Raw genomic sequence first — 19,907 nt, 5'->3', positions numbered from 1 at the left:
GTCAGTCACAGAATAGGATTCGCTTACTGCTTATATTTAACTGATATGAAATTGGCAAGCAAAGACAATTATGCACTCCACACAAGAGTGAGTGATGTAAATAACATTTGGAATTCTGCACACCCTTCCACCATTCTTAGTCCCAAAGAGAGACACAGGCATCATCAATCTCCCAGGTTTCCCAGCATTGAGAGCTGCTCTGGTGTCTGAGTGTGGCTTCCAGCATTAAGAAAAACAGGTATCCTTGGGCCGGGCGAGGTGGCTTTCACCTGTAATCCCAGCTCTTTGGGAGGCTGAGGCGGGCAGATTGCCTGAGGTCAGGAGTTTGAGACCAGCCTGGCCAACATGGTGAAACCCCGTCTCTACTAAAAAATACAAAAATTGGCCAGACACGCTGGCTCACGCCTGTAATCTCAGCACTTTGGGAGACTGAGGCGGGCGGATCATGAGGTCAGGAGATCGAGACCATCCTGGCTAACACGGTGAAACCCTGTCTCCACTAAAAATACAAAAAACTAGCCAGGCGTGGTGGCAGGCGCCTGTAGTCCCAGCTGCTCGGGAGGCTGAGGCAGGAGAATGGTGTGAACCCGGGAGGTGGAGCTTGCAGTGAGCCGAGATCACACCACTGCACTCCAGCCTGGGCGACAGAGCAAGACTCCATCTCAAAAAAAAAAAAAACACACACACACACAAAAATTAGCTGGGTGTGGTAGCAGGCACCTGTAATCCCAGCTACTTGGGAGGCTGAGGCAGAAGAATTGCTTGAACCTGGGAGACAGAGGTTGCAGTAAGCTGAGATCATGCCACTGCACTCCAGCCTGGGAGACAGAGCGAGACTCTGTCTCAAAAAAAAAAAAAAAGAAAGAAAGAAATAGGTATCCTCACACCACATGGCCCCTGAATGCAAGACAACTCCTTACCCTGGTGCTCAAGCAGCCTCTTCCAGCTGTGCTGGGACAGAATGTCAGTCTCTCAAGCCGGGTGCGGTGGCTCACGCCTGTAATCCCAGCACTTTGGGAGGCTGAGGCGGGTGGACCAAGAGGTCAGGAGTTGGAGACCAGCCTGGCCAATATGGTGAAACCCCGTCTCTACTAAAAATACAAAAATTAGCAGGGCACAGTGGCATGCACCTGTAGTCCCAGCTACTCTGGAGGCTGAGGCTGAAGAATCCCCTGAACCCAGGAGGCAGAGTTTGCACTGAGCTGAGATTGTGCCACTGCACTCCAGCCTGGGCAACAGAGCGAGACTCTGTCTCAAAAAAAAAAAAAAAAAAAAAAAGTCAGTCTCCCGTGGAGAACCTTCCAAGAGCTGACTCTTCCCTCTTCTCCTCCACCCCTTCCCTTCCCTTTCCTGAATTGTTCAGTCCTGAAGCTATTAGGTGGGACAGAGCAAGGTAGATGCCTGTAACGTGGGGAAGGGAGGGCAGATGACTCACAGAGAGCATCAAAGCCCAGACAGAACGAGGAGGGTGTCCACAGTATGTGTGCTGGCACTTGACGTGGTATGTCGGAGCCCAGGCTGAGGAAAGTGACCCCGCAGGGGACCAGCCAGCATGTGGCTCATTTTGCCTATTCCCATTTCTCCTTCAGTGCACTGCTCTTCCTGGAGTAAGGAACAAATCTGGAGAAGCAGAAGGCAATGAGCCAGCTTTCAGAGCAGCCAAGGCTTGGTCCATGGCAGAGCCATTTGGCACAACATGCTCTGTGACCACACCGCTGGGCTCGAGCCCAGCCAAGCAGCCTCCACGCAGGGGCACTGGACAATCAGCCGCCTCTCTGCCCTCGTTTCCTCATCCTTAAAGAGGAAACGTCAAGCCCTTGGCACAGTGTCCAGCCCACAGTCTGTTCAGTGGACATGAGCTGCCTTCAGGGCAGCTCTGTCTTCAGGCCTCACAGGGTAGCTTTGAACAGGCAAAGCCAGAGGAGCTGGGGATGTCCCCTCTGTTGCTGTCACCACGGTGGGAAATGGGCAGCTTGAAAACCTGATAGGAGCAACTTGGCTCTATCTATCAGAATGTGAAACATGCCAGCCCCTCAGCCCAGCTGTCACGCCTCTTGGACCCTGCTCTGCACTGACACCAGAACGAAGGCAAAGGCACATTCACAAGGTGTTCACGGAGGCACCGATGGTGACAGGAAAACGCTGGAAGTTAGCGACGTGATCACAACAGGGGACTGGCTAAATAGACCCCACTCAAAAGACCGAGGCCCAGCATGAACCATGCCCACATAAGAATAGTAAAGAAAGTCAACGGCAGAATTGTATTTGTGGGATGATGTCATTTGTTTGAAAATGTAAAGTTAACTAAACAGAAAACAGTGTGCATTCCATCCAGAAATCGGTATACAAAAAATACAGCCACATGTATGTCTGAGTGTATGTACAAAATGAACATCTTTATGCAGGGGAAAAAGTCCGGGAGGATAGACAGAAAGGCATGTCTGCAGAGTGGGGTGAGGAGGAACAGGAATGTTTACACTTCAAGAGTGCTGTACCGTTTGAATTGCTAGTAAAGAATGCAGGCCAATTTTATAATCAAAAAACTAACATCAGGATGCTTAGGAGATACAGACTGAAACACTTAAGAATAAGGCACCAATGACTCAGCAATAATAAATACATAACACGTGAGTATTTTATCCATGTTATAGACAGAGGGAGGGAGAGAAATGGGAAAATTTGTTTGTTTGTTTGTTTGGTTTGTGTGTGACAGAGTCTTGCTCTGTCTCCCAAGCGGGAGTGCACTGGTGCAACTTGGCTCACTGCAACCTCCACCTCCCAGGTTCAAGCGATTCTCCTGCCTCAGCCTCCCGAGTAGCTGGGATTAAAAGTGCCTGCCACAATGCCTGGCTAATTTTTGTATTTTTGGTAGAGACAGGGTTTCACCATGGTAGCCTGGCTGGTCTCCAACTCCTGGCCTCAGGCGATCCACCCACCTCGGCCTCCCAAAGTGCTGGGATTACAGGCATGAGCCACCACACCCCGCCCTTATGTTTGAAATATTTTAAAAATAAAGTTTAAAATATTAAATAAACAAAAATAAAGATCAAATGAAAGACAATCAAGTTCCCGGGAAGCCCACTGCAGATGCAGATAGCAGAGGCCTGGATGGACCTGCAGCATCTTGGCAGGGCGTGTGGCAAACCAGAAAGGGCTAGTGTTGAAACCCAGGTTCTAAATGGCTTTATTTTTTCCATGACTTTTTCCTCCTAATATTCAATGTCCTTGCAAGACTGATGGATCCTAGGGTTTGAATCCACAAAGAATTACAAATGCAGTTTATGGTCTGCCAAGGGACTGAAGAAAGCCTGTGGTTGATCCTGGTGACCCCCCGATTGGCGTTTACAGTGCAGCCATGCCATGGCTGGGGGACATGGCTCAAGATGGAGTCCCTCCTGTCATGATCCAGCCACAAAGGCTTGCCTGAGTCCTTGGGAAGGTTCCAGATCAGGCTTCCCGACAGACGCTGTCCTCACCTCCGATGATCTGCTCCAATGGCATCTGTGACTCTGCCAAAGCCCTGCTCTCTGGAAAAAGAGCAAACAAAGCAATTTCAGCAAACAGTGGAGGACAGGCCCTGCTCTTACAGGAAGCCCACGTTCACCCAGAAATGCATCATCCCGGCCCAGGCACATCTGGTTTCCTCTACACTCTTCACCCAGAGACCTAGGGATATTTCTACCCAGGTAGGAACAGAGTGGGAAGGAAATTGCTTTTAATTATTGACAGCTCCCAACATTGAACCAGTGTTGCTTAATTAATGGGAATGCTGATGGGATTCTTCAGGCTCCCCTCCCTCCAGCGAATGGACAACTCCACCTTAGAAACACCATTGCCTTGGAGGTTAATCCTCAGTTCTCCTTGGCACTGTTTGTCCTTCATCAAAAGAGTAACCCAGAATTCTCTCCCCTTCAGAGTGTACCCCTCAACTCCTTTTTGAATGAATAAGAAACAGATCAACAGTATCTCATTGACTTGAGTAATCTGAATGAACCTCTGCCTAACTTCTGTTTCAAGCCACACATGACCTCACTCACTTCAGAAGGGCCTCCAGTTCCCGCTTGATTTTGCCCACAACGGGTGGCCCCCAGAAGGTGAGGGCCGTGTACAGCTGCACCAGGGAGGCCCCTGCCCGGATCTTCTCCAGCGCGTCCTGCCCGCTGCTCACACCACCAACCCCAATTATGGGAACTCGGCCTACAGAGAAGCACATGGCGACACCGTAAAGAAGGATATGGCTTCAGCCCCAGAGTCCCCCGCAATCAAGGCAGATTAGGGAATGATGATCCCCATCACGACCCAGCAGCCCAAGCCACATGCAGATCTGAAGACACAAACACCGGAAACCTTGCCTTGGGTGAGTGCATACATCTCCCGAATGGTTTGAGTTGATAAATCCCGGAGGGGCTTCCCACTCAGCCCTCCTATTTCAGAGCGCAGGGCACCCTGGAGGCCAGCAGGGCGACTCACGGTGGTGTTCGTAACAATTAGCCCATCGATGCCCAACTGCAGTGTGAGACAGAGAAAAAGCCATGAGTCATGGCACCGAAGGACCCAGAGGCACTTCTCTGGAGGTCGAAGGCAGCAGCCGGGCCAGGTACCCACACCTACAGCCCCCAAAGCAAGAGCTACACCAGACATCACTACTCATCTTTTCCTCAACAAGTTTTAGAATGAGCCATAACATGACAACAGCAGCCATCACACACTGACCAGCCACAACATTCCCCTAGGACAGGGTCCAGTCCTTACAGCAACCCAACTATAGTGTCTTGTCTGAGGCCCCCAGGTAGTAAGTGGTGGAACCAGGATTTGAACCCATGATGGCCGGGCTCAGTCTGTTTCCATTACTCTCCTATGCCACAGAGACCCGCTGTCCAGACACGCTGGAGAGAGGAGTGAGAGAAAGAATTTTCAGTCCCAGTCAAGACTGGCCAAGGAGCCAAGCTCAAGCCTTAACCTTGCTGGATACAGTTGAGGAGAGAGAGGAAGAGGCATGAGAAAAACTCCTTCAAGCATTTATTCCAACATTCGCTTTTGACCACAGGGTGAGTTATACCATGACAGACACCAAACCAGCCTTGAATACCAAGGAGAGGAAATCACAAAGAACGCCATTCTGGGCTAGCCCAGCTGGCCAAACGGCCCCTGCAGACCATGGGAGGCACACCCTGGGCCCAGGCCCCGACTCAAACCTCTTTGACCACACTGGCAATGTCCTCCTTGTCCTGGCTGGTGAGGTCAGGAGCGATCTTCACCAGGACTGCCGGCCTGTGCACTCCCCGCAAGCCATCCCTCTCCTGCAGCACCTAGGGCGACACACGGCCAGAGCTGGGGACCCCGCAGACCACAGCCCTGCAGTGCAGCTGTGACCTACGCTGCAGGTCAGTGGGTTTCCACAAAAGCGATCAGACTAAAGCAGGAACAATTTCTCCTTTTCAGGAAAGCCAGCCCTCAGACATGTGAGGAGCACCATCGAGATGGATCCGATTCCATTCTTTTAGGCCAAGGGATCCTGTGGGCATTGGCTAATAGCTCAAGGGTGTTTTAGGCTTTGCTTTTCTTTTTTTTTTTTTCTTGAGACAAGGTTGCACTCTGTCACCCACACTGTAGTGTAGTAGCATGATCACGGCTCACTGTAGCCTGCACCTCCCTGGGCTCAGGTGATCCTTCCACTTCAGCCTCCAGAGTATCAGGGACTACAGGTGTGCACCACCATGCCCAGCTAATTTCTGTATTTCTTGTAAGATGGGGTTTTGCCAAGTTGCCCAGGCTGGTCAATTCCTGAGCTCAAGTGATCTGCCTGCCTCGGCCTCCAAGTAGCTGGGGTTATAGGCTTGAGCCACTGTGCCTGGCTAATTTTTAAATTTTTTGTAGAGACAGGGTCTTGCTCTTTTGCCCCGTTTGGTCTCAAACTCCTGGGCTATAAGTGATCCACCCGCCTTGGCCTCCCATAGTGCTGGTATTACAGGCATGAGCCACAGTGCCCAACCTTTTTTAGACTTTTATTCCTAAAAGATAACCAGGAAATATTACCACAGGTACTGGGCGATGAAGTCCTTCAGTTCACTCAGAGCTCTGGGCGCTAGGGTCAGAGTGACAAATGAGAGAGACGTGATCTCTGCTCTTACAGACCCTGTGGTTTACAGCAGCAGGGACAGATAATTTGTCACTGTCGCGTATAATCAGTGTCATGAGAGGGGATCAGAGGGGGCTCTGGGAAGGCATAGCCAGGGGTCCTACTGGTCCAGGTTCTAAGGACAGCTTCTGAGGGTGATGCTGAAGCTTCGCCCTGGAGAATGAAGGGGAGCGGGTGGGACAGGCTGGTGGGACGGGGCCTGGAGAAGGGGTGCAGTTACCCACCTTGGTCAGCAGGCGGCGCAGCTCGGCCTTTCCCTGAAGGTTTCGCAGCCCTGCGGTGTTTGGGCTGGACACATTCACCACCAGGTAGTCGGCCAAGGGGCCCAGCACGCGCACCCCTTCTGCGTAGTCCTCCGTGGCATCCACTGAGGTCTTGTTCCTCCCCAAGTTGACCCCCAGCGGCAGTCCACCTGCAAACATCGCTGGTCAGGCCTGCACCCCGCACACCATTTCCTGTGCCACCTTCTGAGGCTGTCCTTGACCAAACCACCCGTGGACAGCCGCGGTGGTCTTCCCTCCAAACCTGACCTGCCCGACACCAGCTGACAGGTGCTCAACTGCGGCCTGGGCCTGCCTGCTGACCAAAACCACTCACTGACTTTGTCTAGCAAAGTCTGGGCAGCTACGAGGATGTTTTGCTGCATTTTGCCCTTTTTATTTTTAAAATTTTCATGGAAAATGGACAAATTAGTGCAAATACTTGTGAGGCAAAAGATGGGCCTCATAAATTGAATAAAACTGAGAACAGACAGAACTCAATAGGCACGTCAGGCCCGCAAAGCTCACCTCAAGGGATGCTTGTTGGCCTTGGCTCAGTTGACTGGATGTACAGTTACGAAGAAAAAACAAAATGAAAGAATATGTATAAAATACTGAACAACAGGTCAGGTGCGGTGGCTCACACCTATAATCCCAGCACTTTGGGTGGCCAAGGGCGGAGGATTGCTTGAGCCCAGGAATTCAAGACCAGTCTGGGCAACATGGTGAAACCCTGTCTCTACAATTGAAAACTCAGCCAGGCGCAGTGGTGCACCCCTGTAGTCCTAGCTACTCGGGAGGCCTAAGTAGGATTGAGGCACCAGTGAACCGTGATCGTGCCACTGCACTCCAGCCTGAGCAGCAGAGCAAGACTCTGTCTCAAAAAATATATATATATATTATTTTATAGATATGTGTATATATATGAATATGTATATATGTGTATATATATGAATGTATATGTATATGTGTATATATATGAATGTATATGTATATATGTATATATATATGAATGTATATGTATATATACATATATGTGTGTGTATATACACATATATATGAATGTATGTATATATATATACACACATATATATGCATGTATGTGTGTGTGTGTATATATATATACTGGAAAATGTTTTCTTTTTTTTTTTTTTTTTTTTGAGACGGAGTCTCACTGTTGCCCAGGCTGGAATGATGTGGTAGCACAATCTTGGCTCACTGCAACCTCCACCCCCTGAATTCAAGCAATTCTCCTGTCTCAGCCTCCTGAGTAGCTGGGATTACAGGTATGCGCCACCACGCCCAGCTAATTTTTGTATTTTTAGTAGACATGGGGTTTCACCATGTTGGCCAGGCTGGTCTCAAACCCCTGACCTCAAGTGATCCGCATGCCTTGGCCTCCCAGAGTGCTAGGATTACAGGCGTGAGCCACCATGCCTGGCCGAATGTTTTCATGCCTAAAATGTAGAAGTGTAATTGTTTTCTAACTTATAATTCTATTTCTCTGAGGAAAGGGACTCTCCCTCATATAATAACTGAGGGTACCCTGTATCTTCGGTGCTCCCCAGACAACCTGATTACTCCCCTAGCCTGGGCATCATTGTTAACACCTGCCCCTTTTTACTCTCAAGAGGGTCTCAATTTACATGTAAGCAACGAGGTCAGCTTACTTAAAAATCCACGGGAATATCAATGGACTTGCATTTTGGACCTCCAAAAAAATACATTTTCAGAAACACACTATGTGTAAAAGAAACGGGTTGTCTCTACTTGACTTCTTCTAAGATACTATCTTATCTTCATGGGGAGTGGTACATCAATGGTACAGGCTGTATTTTCGATCTGAGAGTTGGGGAAAGACTTAGAACACCAAGCAGCTCACAAAATGTGTTGTCAGGCCAGAGAGTATCAAACATCTATTGTACTGCTCACCACCTTCCCAAACCCCAATCACACTCTCGCATCATCAGCAAATGAGATGAGTGTAGCTACTTTCCAGGGTGGGGACTGGAGGGGAGGAGCAGAACCCAATTAGAAGCTGGGCGCAGCGGCTCACGCCTGTAATCCTGGCACTTTGGGAGGCTGAGGTGGGTGGATCAATTGAGGTCAGGAGTTCAAGACCAGCCTGGCCAACACGGTAAAACCCTGTCTCTACTAAAAATATAAAAATTAGTCGGGCGTGGTAGTGGGTGCCTATAATCTCAGCTACTCGGGAGGCTGAGAAAGGAGAATCGCTTGAACCCGGGAGGCGGAGGCTACTGTGAGCTGAGATTGCACCACTGTTGCCTGGGCAACAGCGCGAGACTCTGTCTCAAAACAACAAAGAATCCAATTAGACCAAAGGTTTCTCATTAAGGTTTCCAAGCTTCCCAGTCTAGCACCCATCTAGTCAAGATCATTTGTAAGCTTGAATTCTTTTCCACACAAGTAAACTGGCTTGAAGGAGAATATCACTTTCATGTAGCTAATGGATTAGGAGTCATCTGCCCAAACTGACAAGATTTGGGAGTTAGACAGAAATTGCCGGATTACTGTGTCCCTAGAGGGCACCAAAGCTTTTGTCAACGCGTGTTCCTTGGCATGGTGCTAACCAGAAGCTGCCATGAAGGCCCCTAAGCTGCTGGCAGACACATCCGTGCAGAGCACTGCTGCAGGCTGTGCTTCACTCCACGGACCAGGAGGGCCACAGGGAGGGAGGGCTGGGTGAGGAAGAACAGGGGATAAAGCCAGGACACTGCACTGCAGACACCAAGGAGAAAAAGCAAGCAGGAAGGCGGGCAAGCATCACAAATCATGCAAGTCCTGTGATGACCTCCAAAACTCCCCACGTGGGCGGCTCTGCAGTGCAGCAGCTCTAAAGGTCCCCACGTGGGCGGCTCAGCAGTACAGCAGGGTCTGGTTCCACCCAAGCCAGGGGTTTCCAAAAGATAATTTCCCGTTCCCCAAATCTGACACTGCTGAGTGCCTCAGCCCTTTCCACCTCACTTCCTGAAATGAATCCCATATCCACTGGTTTCTTCATCCTGCTACCAGGACTATCTGAGACTAAGACACCCTGGAAGGAGTTTCAGAGGGACCCAAAGAAGAAAACGGTCGCTACTGGCCACAGCCCCACACAATCCCAGAGGGTCCCAGGGGCATTAGAGTCAGGACAACAGAGGGCTGCGACCACTAAGTGCATCCTGAGAGCGAGTGAGGCAGAGGCCACAGAGAACACCTGCATCGCCAGAGGCATCTTCAAAAATGCATGTTGTGGCCAGGTGCAGTGGCTCACGCCTGTAATCCCAGCTCTTTGGGAGGGCAAGGCAGGTGGATCACGAGGTCAGGAGATCGAGACCATCCTGGCTAACACAGTGAAACCCCGTCTCTACTAAAAATACAAAAAAAAAATTAGCCTGGCGTGGTGGCAGGCGCCTGTAGTCCCAGCTACTCAGGAGGCTGAGGCAGGAGAATGGTGTGAATCTGGGAGGCGGAGCTTGCAGTGAGCAGAGATCGGGCCACTGCAATCTAGCCTGGGGCGACAGAGCGAGACTCCGTCTCAAAAAAAAAAAAAAAAAAAATGCATGTTGTTTTTGGTTTTTTTAGAGAAATGGGATCTCACCATGTTGCCCAGGCTGGTCTTAAACTCCTGAGTTCAAGTGATCCTCCCAACTTGGGCACCCAAAGTATTGAGATTACAGGTGTGAACTGTGCCGAGCCAAAAATGAGCAGTTTCCAAAACAACTCATGAAGAATATTTTCCCAAATGCTAATATTGGTTATCCTTGAGTAGAGAGGAGTATCTGTTTCTTGAACATTCTTTCTTTATGCTTCCCTGTATTTACTAAGTCTTCTATAATTAATGAACATTATTTACACAATGGACGACAAGAAAGGGAGGACAGAGTGGGCCACGGGAAGATGACGCTCAAGTCCTGCTCCTGCCCTCACTGCCTGTGTGATCACAGCCCAGCTGCTTTGCTTTGCTTGCTTTCAGGCCTCCCTAGTTACGGTAACAGGTTACATAACGAGGCAGAGGCAAAGTGAGTATTTGCTAAATTGCGAAATCCAGTTAAACTCTTGGAAGCTGTGTGGGACCAGGAAAATCGCTCTAGGAGAGGTGCCCTGAGGTCCTCAGTGGTTTTGCTATTGCTCAATCATGTTTATTTCACTAGAAATGTTCCCAGCGTTTCTCCCACGTTTCCTCCTAATAAATAAGAAAGGCCCTCTGACACAACCCCACTTTACCTTCTGTGAGCTTGGCCTGCTTCTGCTGTCTGGCCCGTAACCTGTGTTCCACCACTGAAAGCCCGTGACTGTTAAATCCATACCTGCAGAGCACAAGCAGACGGGAGCGGCAGAGTGAGAGGGCACCATAGCCACTTCCTGTACACTTAGGACTTTTTCAAACAAGAGTAAAAAAAATCACAGTCAGTTCTTACACTACCAGGGTCTAAACACCCCTGGGGCTCCTAGAGAACTTGCCAGAACACCATCCAATACCCAGGGAAAGATTAAAATTTGCAAATGCTCAGCCAACTAGCATTGGAAATAGCCCAGACTCAGCAGCAGCTGCCCCAGACCTGCTGGATCCCCACGCCTTACCCAGCAACTCTCTTGAGAATTGCACGCTCACTTGCCACCTCCTGCCTGGGCTCCCAAACAGCCTCCTAAAGCCCCTGCAGCCACTCCATCTCCCTATGCTTTCTGCCTGTGAAAATCACCTCTCTTCCTAGCTCAGAGCAAACGCTCCCTCTCCTCCTGCACAGAGCTCCTAGCTGCAAAGGATCCCTCATCCCCCTGGCCTTCATACAGAGCTTTGGACCTACCTTTCTCCTGACTCGGGATAGATACATACATATATGCTTAAGGTCCCTAGGTTACAATCTTCTTGAGGGTGAACAACATCTCATACTTCTCTCATCCCTCTGTCACTGTCACTAGACACTCCCCGAAGGCAGGGACCTCATCTCTCTTTCATCCCTGTATCCCCAGCCCCACTGTGGGTGTTGACCTAGTGGCCAGTCCCCTTCCTCTTCCTCCTTCCCAGTGAAACCCACCTGCCCCGATACAGGGTAAAAATGCTAATGACTCCTTTCCCAGCCTTGCTGGCAGGGAAGCATAAGTATATGCCCAAGTATAGACACTGAGACACAACGTTGAGGCCTACTGGGAGCCTCTGAGAACATCCCTGCCCTTTTTCCTTTCTGATCTTGGGCGTCCGTGTAAGAACATAATACTTGCAGCTGAGGTCGCTCTCTGACAAGCAAAAAGAGAAGGCCCAGAGAATTTGGACCAGTCTCAACACTGCCCTGGTGCTCAACCAACCCTGGACCTGCCCATTGCACCTGTTATGAGAAGAAAATTATATCAAATGTGCCTGTTATTTAAGCCACTGTTAGAGCCAAAAGCATCTATAATAACAGACACACTGGCACACATATTTGATAACTTAATAACTTCACCCATTCATTGTTTACTGCACACTCACCACATGCCACGCAACCAGGAGGCCGCACACACAGTGCTCAGAGCACTATCTCACACCCCTGCTCACCTATAGGATTCACCAAGTACCATCATCCCAGCACCTGCAGTTATCTGTAGCAGCTGAATGATAAGCAAATATATTTTGCCTGGCCAATTCTGAAGATATTGATCCCCACCTGCAATGCAGCAGAAAGATCAATAACTTGATCTCTAATGCTGGAGAATTTCCCTGAAACAACCACAAGAAAGCAGGAAGCACGGCCAAGTAAATGTCCTACAGGTCCGTCTCCCAGGAGGCCACCAGTGGCCCCAAAGATGCCTATCGAAAGGCCCACTGAAATCTCCCCAAGGAGGCTCTTCAAAATCCTCTTACCAAAAAGTAGGCACTTCTTCACCTTTTGGGTTTGCTGCAGTAAAAACTACCCAGGGATGACAAAGGGAAGGGCTTTATACAGTCTAGAAGGATTTCTCTTACTAAGAGCAGCTGTGCATGTTGACTATTACATTTTCCTGTTTGCTAAAGGCTGGGGCTGTGCTAGCCAATACAAGCCTGCTGGCCACATGTGGCTACTGGCTGCTGGGAATGCGGCTGGTCCAAAGGGAGAGGTGCTGGATGTAAAATGCACACTGGCTCTTGAAGACTTGGTACAGGCGAAAGAAGGTAAAAACAGCAAATTAATACTTTTTATGGTGTTTTAAATATATGTTTTTTAAAATACTTGTAACATTAAATATAACTAAATTATAATTTTAAGTATAAACTTCACTCATTTCCATTTACTGTGTTAATGTGGTCACTAAAGTACTTTGAATCACATATGGGGCTCACATTGCATTTCTCTTGGACAGTGTCGAGTAAGAGCATTGGAGAAACAACATGGACAGAGCACAGACTCTCAAGTCCAATAGCCCAGTCCATGCCCAAGCTCTCCTGCTTATTATCTCCGTGACTGAAGCGGAACTATTTAGCTCTGTGAGCCTCCATCTACACAACTGTTAAATGGACGTAACAAAGCCTGCTTTTCAAGATAGATGCCTGGGGCACATAGTAGATGCTGAACGGGGTTCCTGAACATTCCAAATGACAGAAGAATGTCCATATTGTATGAGAGAAAGAAACAGAAGCAGATCTTACATCTCTGAAAGCCCAGCTGGAAAGAGGGCATCCCCCGTTAACTCTGGGCCACTCACCCACCTGTTAATGACAGCTTGGTCCTCGGGGAGGCGGAAGACTCTGGGTCTGGGGTTTCCTTCCTGAGGTTTTGGAGTCACACTTCCTATCTCAACAAAACCAAAGCCCATCTTATAAAGTCCGTCCACGGCTTCCCCATGCTTGTCAAATCCTGCAGCAATTCCTACTGGATTTCGGAATTTATGGCCCAGAACTCTCACTTCCTGGGAAGAGGAAGACAAAGTCAGAGGCACGCAAGTCTATCCCGGTATTTCTCAAAGCATGGTTCCTGGCACAGCTACATCAGAATGACCTGGGAAGCTTGTGAAACCTCAGATCCCAGGGCCCACCCCCAAGGTCAAAATCTTTGGGGGTGGAATGGAGCACTGGGGGAACCTATTTTTAACAGTGCTGGCTCTCCAGGGGACTGTGACGCCTGCTAGAGTTTGAAAACCACGGGGCTTTATTATTAGCAAGCCTGGGGGGAGAAATGGTGTTTCCACCATGGGTTGAACAGGAGACAAGCACTGTCTTTTCCAGTTGTGGTTAAGGTTCATACCTTCTTACCAACTAGCCTTGGTGGGAGAGAGTAGCTCACTGGAATCAGGCCCTAGATAGTGATTCCCTGAAACCAAGGCGTGTCAAGCAGCAAAACCCTTTAATCAGCTTAATAAACATCAGCTCCAGCTGCGTCCCTCCTCATCCAGCCTGGCAAGAAGCCCCAGCCACGTCCCCCAGCCTCCCATGGGGAACCAGAGGAAGGAAGGTGTTCAGCTGGGCAGAACTGACTGATGGGCTCCAGCGACCTTTCAGGAGACTAGCAAAGGCCTCCCAGGGTGAACACCTTCAGATCCTGGAAGCAGGGGATTAAGAGAGATGCTCCAAGAAGGAAGAACAACAAATGAAGGTGAGAATGCTCACAGCACCTCAGGAGACTGGTAGGCAAGATGTGTGGCTGGACTAGGGGCCTTCCTCCAGGACCGCGGTTCTCAGCTCCGGCTGCACCACAAAGGTCCCTGGCAGCTTTCAGGTCCTGCTCTCAGATGTGGCAGTGAAACTGGTCTGGCACCAGGCCAGGGCATCTGAATATTCCAAGTGCACCCCCGGGGGATTCTAACATGCCTGACATAGGTGAAGGGTGGAGCACTAAACCAGGAAAGTTGTGAAATCAGGAGTCCTGGCTACCAGTTAAAAAGTCTGAGTCACATTCTAAAAGAGCTGCTGCAAGTGTGGGCCCACGCAGCGGTGTTTAGGACGACACCTCAGAGGTCAGGTTTGCCTATCTCTGTCATCTGTGTTTATACAGACACAGCTTGCACCCTGAGGCACCCTGCACTTCCTTCTAAATTCACCCCATCTCTGCACCCCACTCATTATTCACTCCCATTTTACACTGGTTCCAGGGCTCTCACACTAGCAGTCTGGGGTGAGGATGGCTTAACGGAGTGCTCTTTCTGAGCCTACAATGCCTGTTAGTGTGTGAGCATGGCGAGTCAGGGGAAATGACACGTCTGCTCAACACCATATAATCAGAGAGTGAAGAGGAGTCTAAGGTAGGAAGGGAAAATGCGGTGAAGGCCCCTTTAATTTATAACAGTGACCCTTCCCCCCAGAGTTCTGAGGGCTTCTTGTTTGCATTTTCACACTCAAATCATTCTGATGTCCTCCCATTTGGTAAGAAGCCTCTCGAAAGCAAACTGCCAGGGCTTCCATGAGGAAGCAGCTTCCATGAGGATGGGGACTCTTTTATTCGGTTTGCTGCACTAAGCCCGGAAGGTCCCATGAAACAGGCCCTTAGCCTTCCGCTGACACTGGCCTCTGCAGTCAGAGGCTGTATCTACGCTTCTGCCTACACACCCTCTTCCGGCCCTAAAGGCTTTCCTGGGACTCTGGGCCAAAGATTTCAAGCATGTGGAGAGGGCCCGTGTGCTGAACACGTGGCTGAGTGAGGCTAGGACCCAACACTCCTGCCTCGCACCGGTGCTTAATGACTCTGACAGCTTCCCCATTTAGCCGAGGGGAAGACTGAGCTACCCGTGACCTCAGCAAGGCAGGACAGTGGCCAAGGGGTGGGAAGCCAGCATCAGACTCCATGGGGTTGAATCCTGGTCCTGCTACCTCCTAGCTGTGTGACTTGAGTTCCTTTATGCTACTAATCTGTTCCTCGGTTTCCTGATCCACAGCTGGGGATGGTAACAGGATCCAGCTCATGGAGCAGCTGGGAGGATCAAACAAGAACACCGTCTAACACAATCCCATATACGTAATAGATAATCATCGTTGCTAATTATATGACATAAAATAATAATGCTCAGACTGAATTCCAAATCCCCACTGCTCACTTGGGGTTCTGGTTTTCAAAAAGATCAGTCCCAGCTGAGTTTAGGAGACGTCAGCCTTCACCTTTGTATTTAATGTACAGGGTGTCTGGGAGCACCTACCAGCATATCAGAGTCTTGAAATCTGGCCCGTGGAAGGAGCCCCAGGGAGGTGAAGCGAACAGCCAGTCTGTGGGCTGACTCCGGGTCCAGCAGCCCCTGCAGAGTCGGCATCAGGTGTTCAGCATAGAAACGCTCATCTCCCGTGGCCATCAGGTAGGAGGCGAAGAGAAGTCCTCCACCCCCCAGGATGACCACAGCATCCTGGGCCCGCTTCTGCAAAAAAGAGCGTATTGGGGGGCCCCCCAGGCCAAGCTGCAGCACCCTTCCTGAGCCCTTCACACTCAGGCACACAGAAGACATAACGGCAGTTCACATGAAACAGATGCCCTTAGCCTTCGGCTGACACTGGTCTCTAGTCAGAGGCTGTATCTACACTTCTGCCTACACACCCTCTTCAGGCCCTAAAGGCTGTCCTGGGACTCCAGGCCAGAAATTTAAAGAGGGACAGTACTGTCCTCTAGGGAGATCGTAGTGGACACTGCTACTGGTTACAGTGACAGGGTAATGCTAATAGATATGGTGGGCAGGAATCCATAAAGTCAGACATCCTTCTCGGCTTGAGACTATCTGACATGAACTGCCCCATTTCCTATGCGACCTTTGAACATTCTGACATTCGTGTGGGTAAAAATTATCTGTTCATATTATCTAGGCCAAACTATATTTTACCACATAAACACAGTCTTTCTTGACCTCCTGGTCTCAAGCAATCCTCCCCCCTCAGCCTCCCCAAATAACTGGGACCACAGGTACATGCCACCAAGCCCAGCCAATTTTTTGAAGAGATGGAGCCTCTTTATGTTGCCAAGGCTGGTCTTGAACCCTTAGGCTCAAGCAGTACTTCTGCCTTGGCCTCCCAAAGTGCTGGGATTACAGACATGAGCCACCACCGTGTCCAGCCTCCACATGGTTTTCACATACAGTACAAGTATCTTGTAAATTGAGGGACAACTGTACAGTTTCGCATAGAACATTCCCAAGAATTGTTCACCATTTCAGAAAATCTCATCGGGAATGGTACAGTGCTTTGCTGGGGTGTCTGATAATGTAACACCTGTGCACTTGCATTTCTACGTAGAGATTTAAACACAACTATCTCACTAGGGGAGTCATAGAAATATTTACATACTGAAATACATGTAATTTTATTATTAATATAAACTACTTTTACATTTTCTCCTTTATATTCCAGTTAGGGTATTAATTATGCTGGCTTTTAAAAATTGCACATAGCTGGACTTGGTGGCTCATGCTGTAATCCCGGCACTTTGGGAGGCTGAAGTGGGAGGACTGCTTGAGCTCAGGAGTTTGAGACCAGCCTGGGCAACAGAGTGAGACCCCCGTCTCTACAAAATATAAGAAATTAGCCAGGCATGGTGGTGCGCCTGTGGTCTCAGCCACTTGGGAGGCAGAAGTGGGTGGATCCCTTGAGCCCAGGAGGTCCAGGCTGCAGTGAGCCGGGATCACACCACTGCACTCCACCTGGGCGACGGAGTCAGACTCTCTCAAAAATGTATACATACAAAGACATTATACACGTATTCCATTTCAAGATAACGGGGGTGTAAAATATAAAACAGAAGCTTCAGGTCTTATTGGATCAAAAGTGGTTCACAATGCTTTTCTCTATCACTGCCAGATGCTGAGTTATTCATTCATTAGTTCAGCCATTCATCAAATACTGATTGAGCAAAGATGGCAAAACACATCTTGCCCCTACCCTCATGGAAAGTGTGATCTTATGAAGCGACAAGACAGAAATCAATGATCATACAAATATGTAGTCATAGCAACTGTGATAAAGGATAAAAAGTATAAGGTAATGAAAGTATTCAACCTAATCTTAGAGGTAAGGAAAGGTTTCCTTAAGGAAATGACTTAAAGCTGATACTCAAGGGATAAACGAGTTGATGGGGGTCTCTCTGAACCTATTCTGGTTCAACTGTTTTAAAAAATAGTTAACCAGAAGGCAGTAGGGAGAGGGAAAAGTGTAAAGGCTCTCTCAGTAGCAGAAAAGAATGAAAAAGGGAGAAAGTTTGGAACAGAGGAGTGAGGGAAAGTAAGGCTTAAGACGAGGCAGGAGAAAGGAGCAGGAGTCTTGGCCAAAATAAAGACTTGGGTTTTGTTCCCTAAGCCAGGAAATGACATGATCAGATTTGCTTTTAAGGATCCTTCCAAGCTGCTAAAGAGATGTAGATCAAGTATTCATTGGCTGGACGCGGTAGCCCACCCCTGTAATCCCACCACTTAGGGAGGCTGAGGCGGGAAGATCCCTTGAGGCCAATAGTTCTAGACCAGCCTGGGCAACACAGTGAGATCCCATCTCTCTCCATATATTTATTTTAAAAAGAGACTCAGGCCGAGCGCAGTGGCTCACGCCAGTAATCCCAGCACTTTGGGAGGCTCAAGAGGTCAGGAGTTCGAGACCAGCCTGACCAACATGGTGAAACTCCAGTCTCTACTAAAAATACCAAAATTAGCCAGGCGTGGTGGCGCGCGCCTATAATCTCAGCTACGCAGGAGGCCGAGGCAGGAAAATCGCTTGAACCCGGGAGGCAGAGGTTGCAGTGAGCCAAGATCGCGCCACTGCACTCCAGCCTGGCCGACAGCGCGACTCCGTCTCAAATAAATCAATAAAATAGAGAGTCAAGGTATTCACTGCCTCCCTTGGAGACTATACTCCCCCCCCCATGTCAATCAACAAATACCTGAACACCTATTACATACGGGGATACAACTGAGAACTTTTCACAGAGCCCCCCGCCCTAACAAAACTTTACCTAAAAGGGTTGGGAGCATGTCCTACTCTAGTTTCTTTCCCCGTTGGATCCTGCACACAACGCTAGGCGGTCATGTGTTCACTAAGCACCCCTGTGCCAGGCTCAAAAACATGGCCCAGGCGCAGACACTCAGATCAGCACCCACCCAGACCTGCAGGCGCTGTCTGCACACGCCTGACCGAGTCCACATGCAAATGCACACGCACGAGCATTTGCAGGCGCTCCCGGAAACACGCACACGTCCCAGGGGGCCCACACTCCCGGAGCCGCCTTCGGTCAATGCCTCGCCCGGCTTGACACCCCGTTCTCGCCCGCCCGGGTGCCTGGCTCCCGATTCACACTGCTCACTCGCGGGACTCACTTTCAGGTGTCTCCACGCCATGCTCCTTCCGTCATTAAGCCCGCCCCGGTCTCCCTTCCATTGGAGGAGATGGCGGCGGCCCCTCCTATCTCCGCCCCTTAGCCGCCAACCCACCAATCGCCGGGCAGAAGGGTTAAGCGGACGCCTCCGCGCAGCGGGGAAGGTCCGGCACCACCCCCAGGTTCTGGTTGGGTGCACGTGCGCAGTAGCGGCGGCCACGCCTCTTCCGCCCGCCCTCCTTCCGGCCTGCCTGCTTGGTCTCCGGCTGTTGGCGGAGGTAGATGCGCTGCGCGGTGTTTGTGCGTACTACCGCAGCCTCGAATCGAAGAGTCCGCGAGGGGGCTCTGTGAGGAAGACAGGTGTTGAAGTCGTGCCACACACCGCTGCCTTTGTGCCGGGGCCGCCTTGTGACTTTTGTGGACTCCTTCCTGAAGTTATTTTAGTGTAGACATAAAAACATTGTGTTTCACACCAGAAATATTTGTACAGTTTTTATCACTTTAAAAAATAAATTTTACTGCTGTGTTGATATGTAGATGAATATGTTAATATATAAACTTTTTCAACTTAAAAGTTGATTTTTCTTAAGGTTTTTTAAGGAAATTAAAACATTTTCTTGAGGCCGGGCATGGTGTCTCACGCCTGTAATCCCAGCACTTTGGGAGGCTGAGGCAGGCAGATCACTTGAGGTCAGGAGTTCGAGACCTGGTCAACACCCAAAACCCCGTCTCTAAAAAATAAAATACAAAAAATTAGCCGGGCGTAGTGGTGGGCGCCTGTAATCCCAGCTACTCGGGAGGCTGAGGCAGGAGAATCGCTTGAACCCAGGAGGTGGAGGTTGCGGTGAGCCGAGATAGCACCACTGCACTCCAGCCTGGGCGACAAAGCGAAACTCTGTCTCAAAAACAAACAAAGAAAAATAACCAAAAAAAAATTTCTTGAGATCCTAAAAGTGTCAGACCCTTCCCTGGCTCTGCGCCTGTTATGCCTCCTGGAGAAAGTGCCCTGGTTATACCTTGGCATTCTGGTGCAACAGATGTAGAGGTATTTTTTTAAATACTGTTTCTAATCAAGACCCTGAATGTGCAGGCCCGTTGGAGTGTGATTTACTGCGGTGATTTTTTTTTTTTTTTTTGACAGAGTCTTGCTCTGTTGCCCAGGCTGGAGTGCAACGGCGCGATCTCGGCTCACTACAAGCTCCGCCTCCCGGGTTCACGCCATTCTCCTGCCTCAGCCTCCCGAGTAGCTGGGACTATAGGCGCCCGCAACCATGCCTGGCTAATTTT

The 19,907-nt window shown here is 49.6% G+C and overlaps 1 protein-coding gene across 4 annotated transcripts; it reads right to left on the bottom strand.

Moving 5' to 3' along the window:
- Positions 1-2,259: 2,259 nt before the first annotated feature.
- DHODH (dihydroorotate dehydrogenase (quinone)) lies at positions 2,260-18,738 on the bottom strand. 4 transcript variants are annotated; one of them, XM_055298511.2, is made up of 9 exons: positions 18,622-18,738; positions 15,481-15,693; positions 13,064-13,263; positions 10,627-10,709; positions 6,364-6,551; positions 5,196-5,309; positions 4,353-4,506; positions 4,038-4,197; positions 2,260-3,527 (listed from the first exon to the last, which is right to left on the bottom strand). In XM_055298511.2, the coding sequence occupies exons 1-9, from the start codon at positions 18,640-18,642 to the stop codon at positions 3,473-3,475; spliced, it is 1,188 nt and encodes a 395-aa protein (XP_055154486.1). In that variant the 5' UTR covers positions 18,643-18,738; the 3' UTR covers positions 2,260-3,472. The 4 variants fall into 4 exon arrangements, with proteins under 4 accessions (XP_055154486.1, XP_063467749.1, XP_063467750.1 ...); XM_063611679.1 differs by having other exon boundaries at positions 18,499-18,657; XM_063611680.1 differs by having other exon boundaries at positions 18,467-18,634.
- Between the last annotated feature and the right edge of the window lie 1,169 nt (positions 18,739-19,907).

This window comes from Symphalangus syndactylus, chromosome 11, assembly GCF_028878055.3.
Source record: "Symphalangus syndactylus isolate Jambi chromosome 11, NHGRI_mSymSyn1-v2.1_pri, whole genome shotgun sequence".
NCBI lineage: Eukaryota > Metazoa > Chordata > Mammalia > Primates > Hylobatidae > Symphalangus > Symphalangus syndactylus.
This window is presented reverse-complemented; position numbering and strand designations above follow the sequence as displayed.

Excerpts from the sequence above, each read along its gene's own strand:
- DHODH (XM_063611679.1), bottom strand. The coding sequence starts at position 18,642 with ATGGCGTGGAGACACCTGAAAGTGAGTCCCGCGAGTGAGCAGTGTGAA. Across the intron at positions 4,198-4,352 it reads GATGTATGCACTCACCCAAG|GCCGAGTTCCCATAATTGGG; the intron begins GCAAGGTTTCCG and ends GCTTCTCTGTAG. Across the intron at positions 3,528-4,037 it reads GAACTGGAGGCCCTTCTGAA|AGAGCAGGGCTTTGGCAGAG; the intron begins GTGAGTGAGGTC and ends CTCTTTTTCCAG.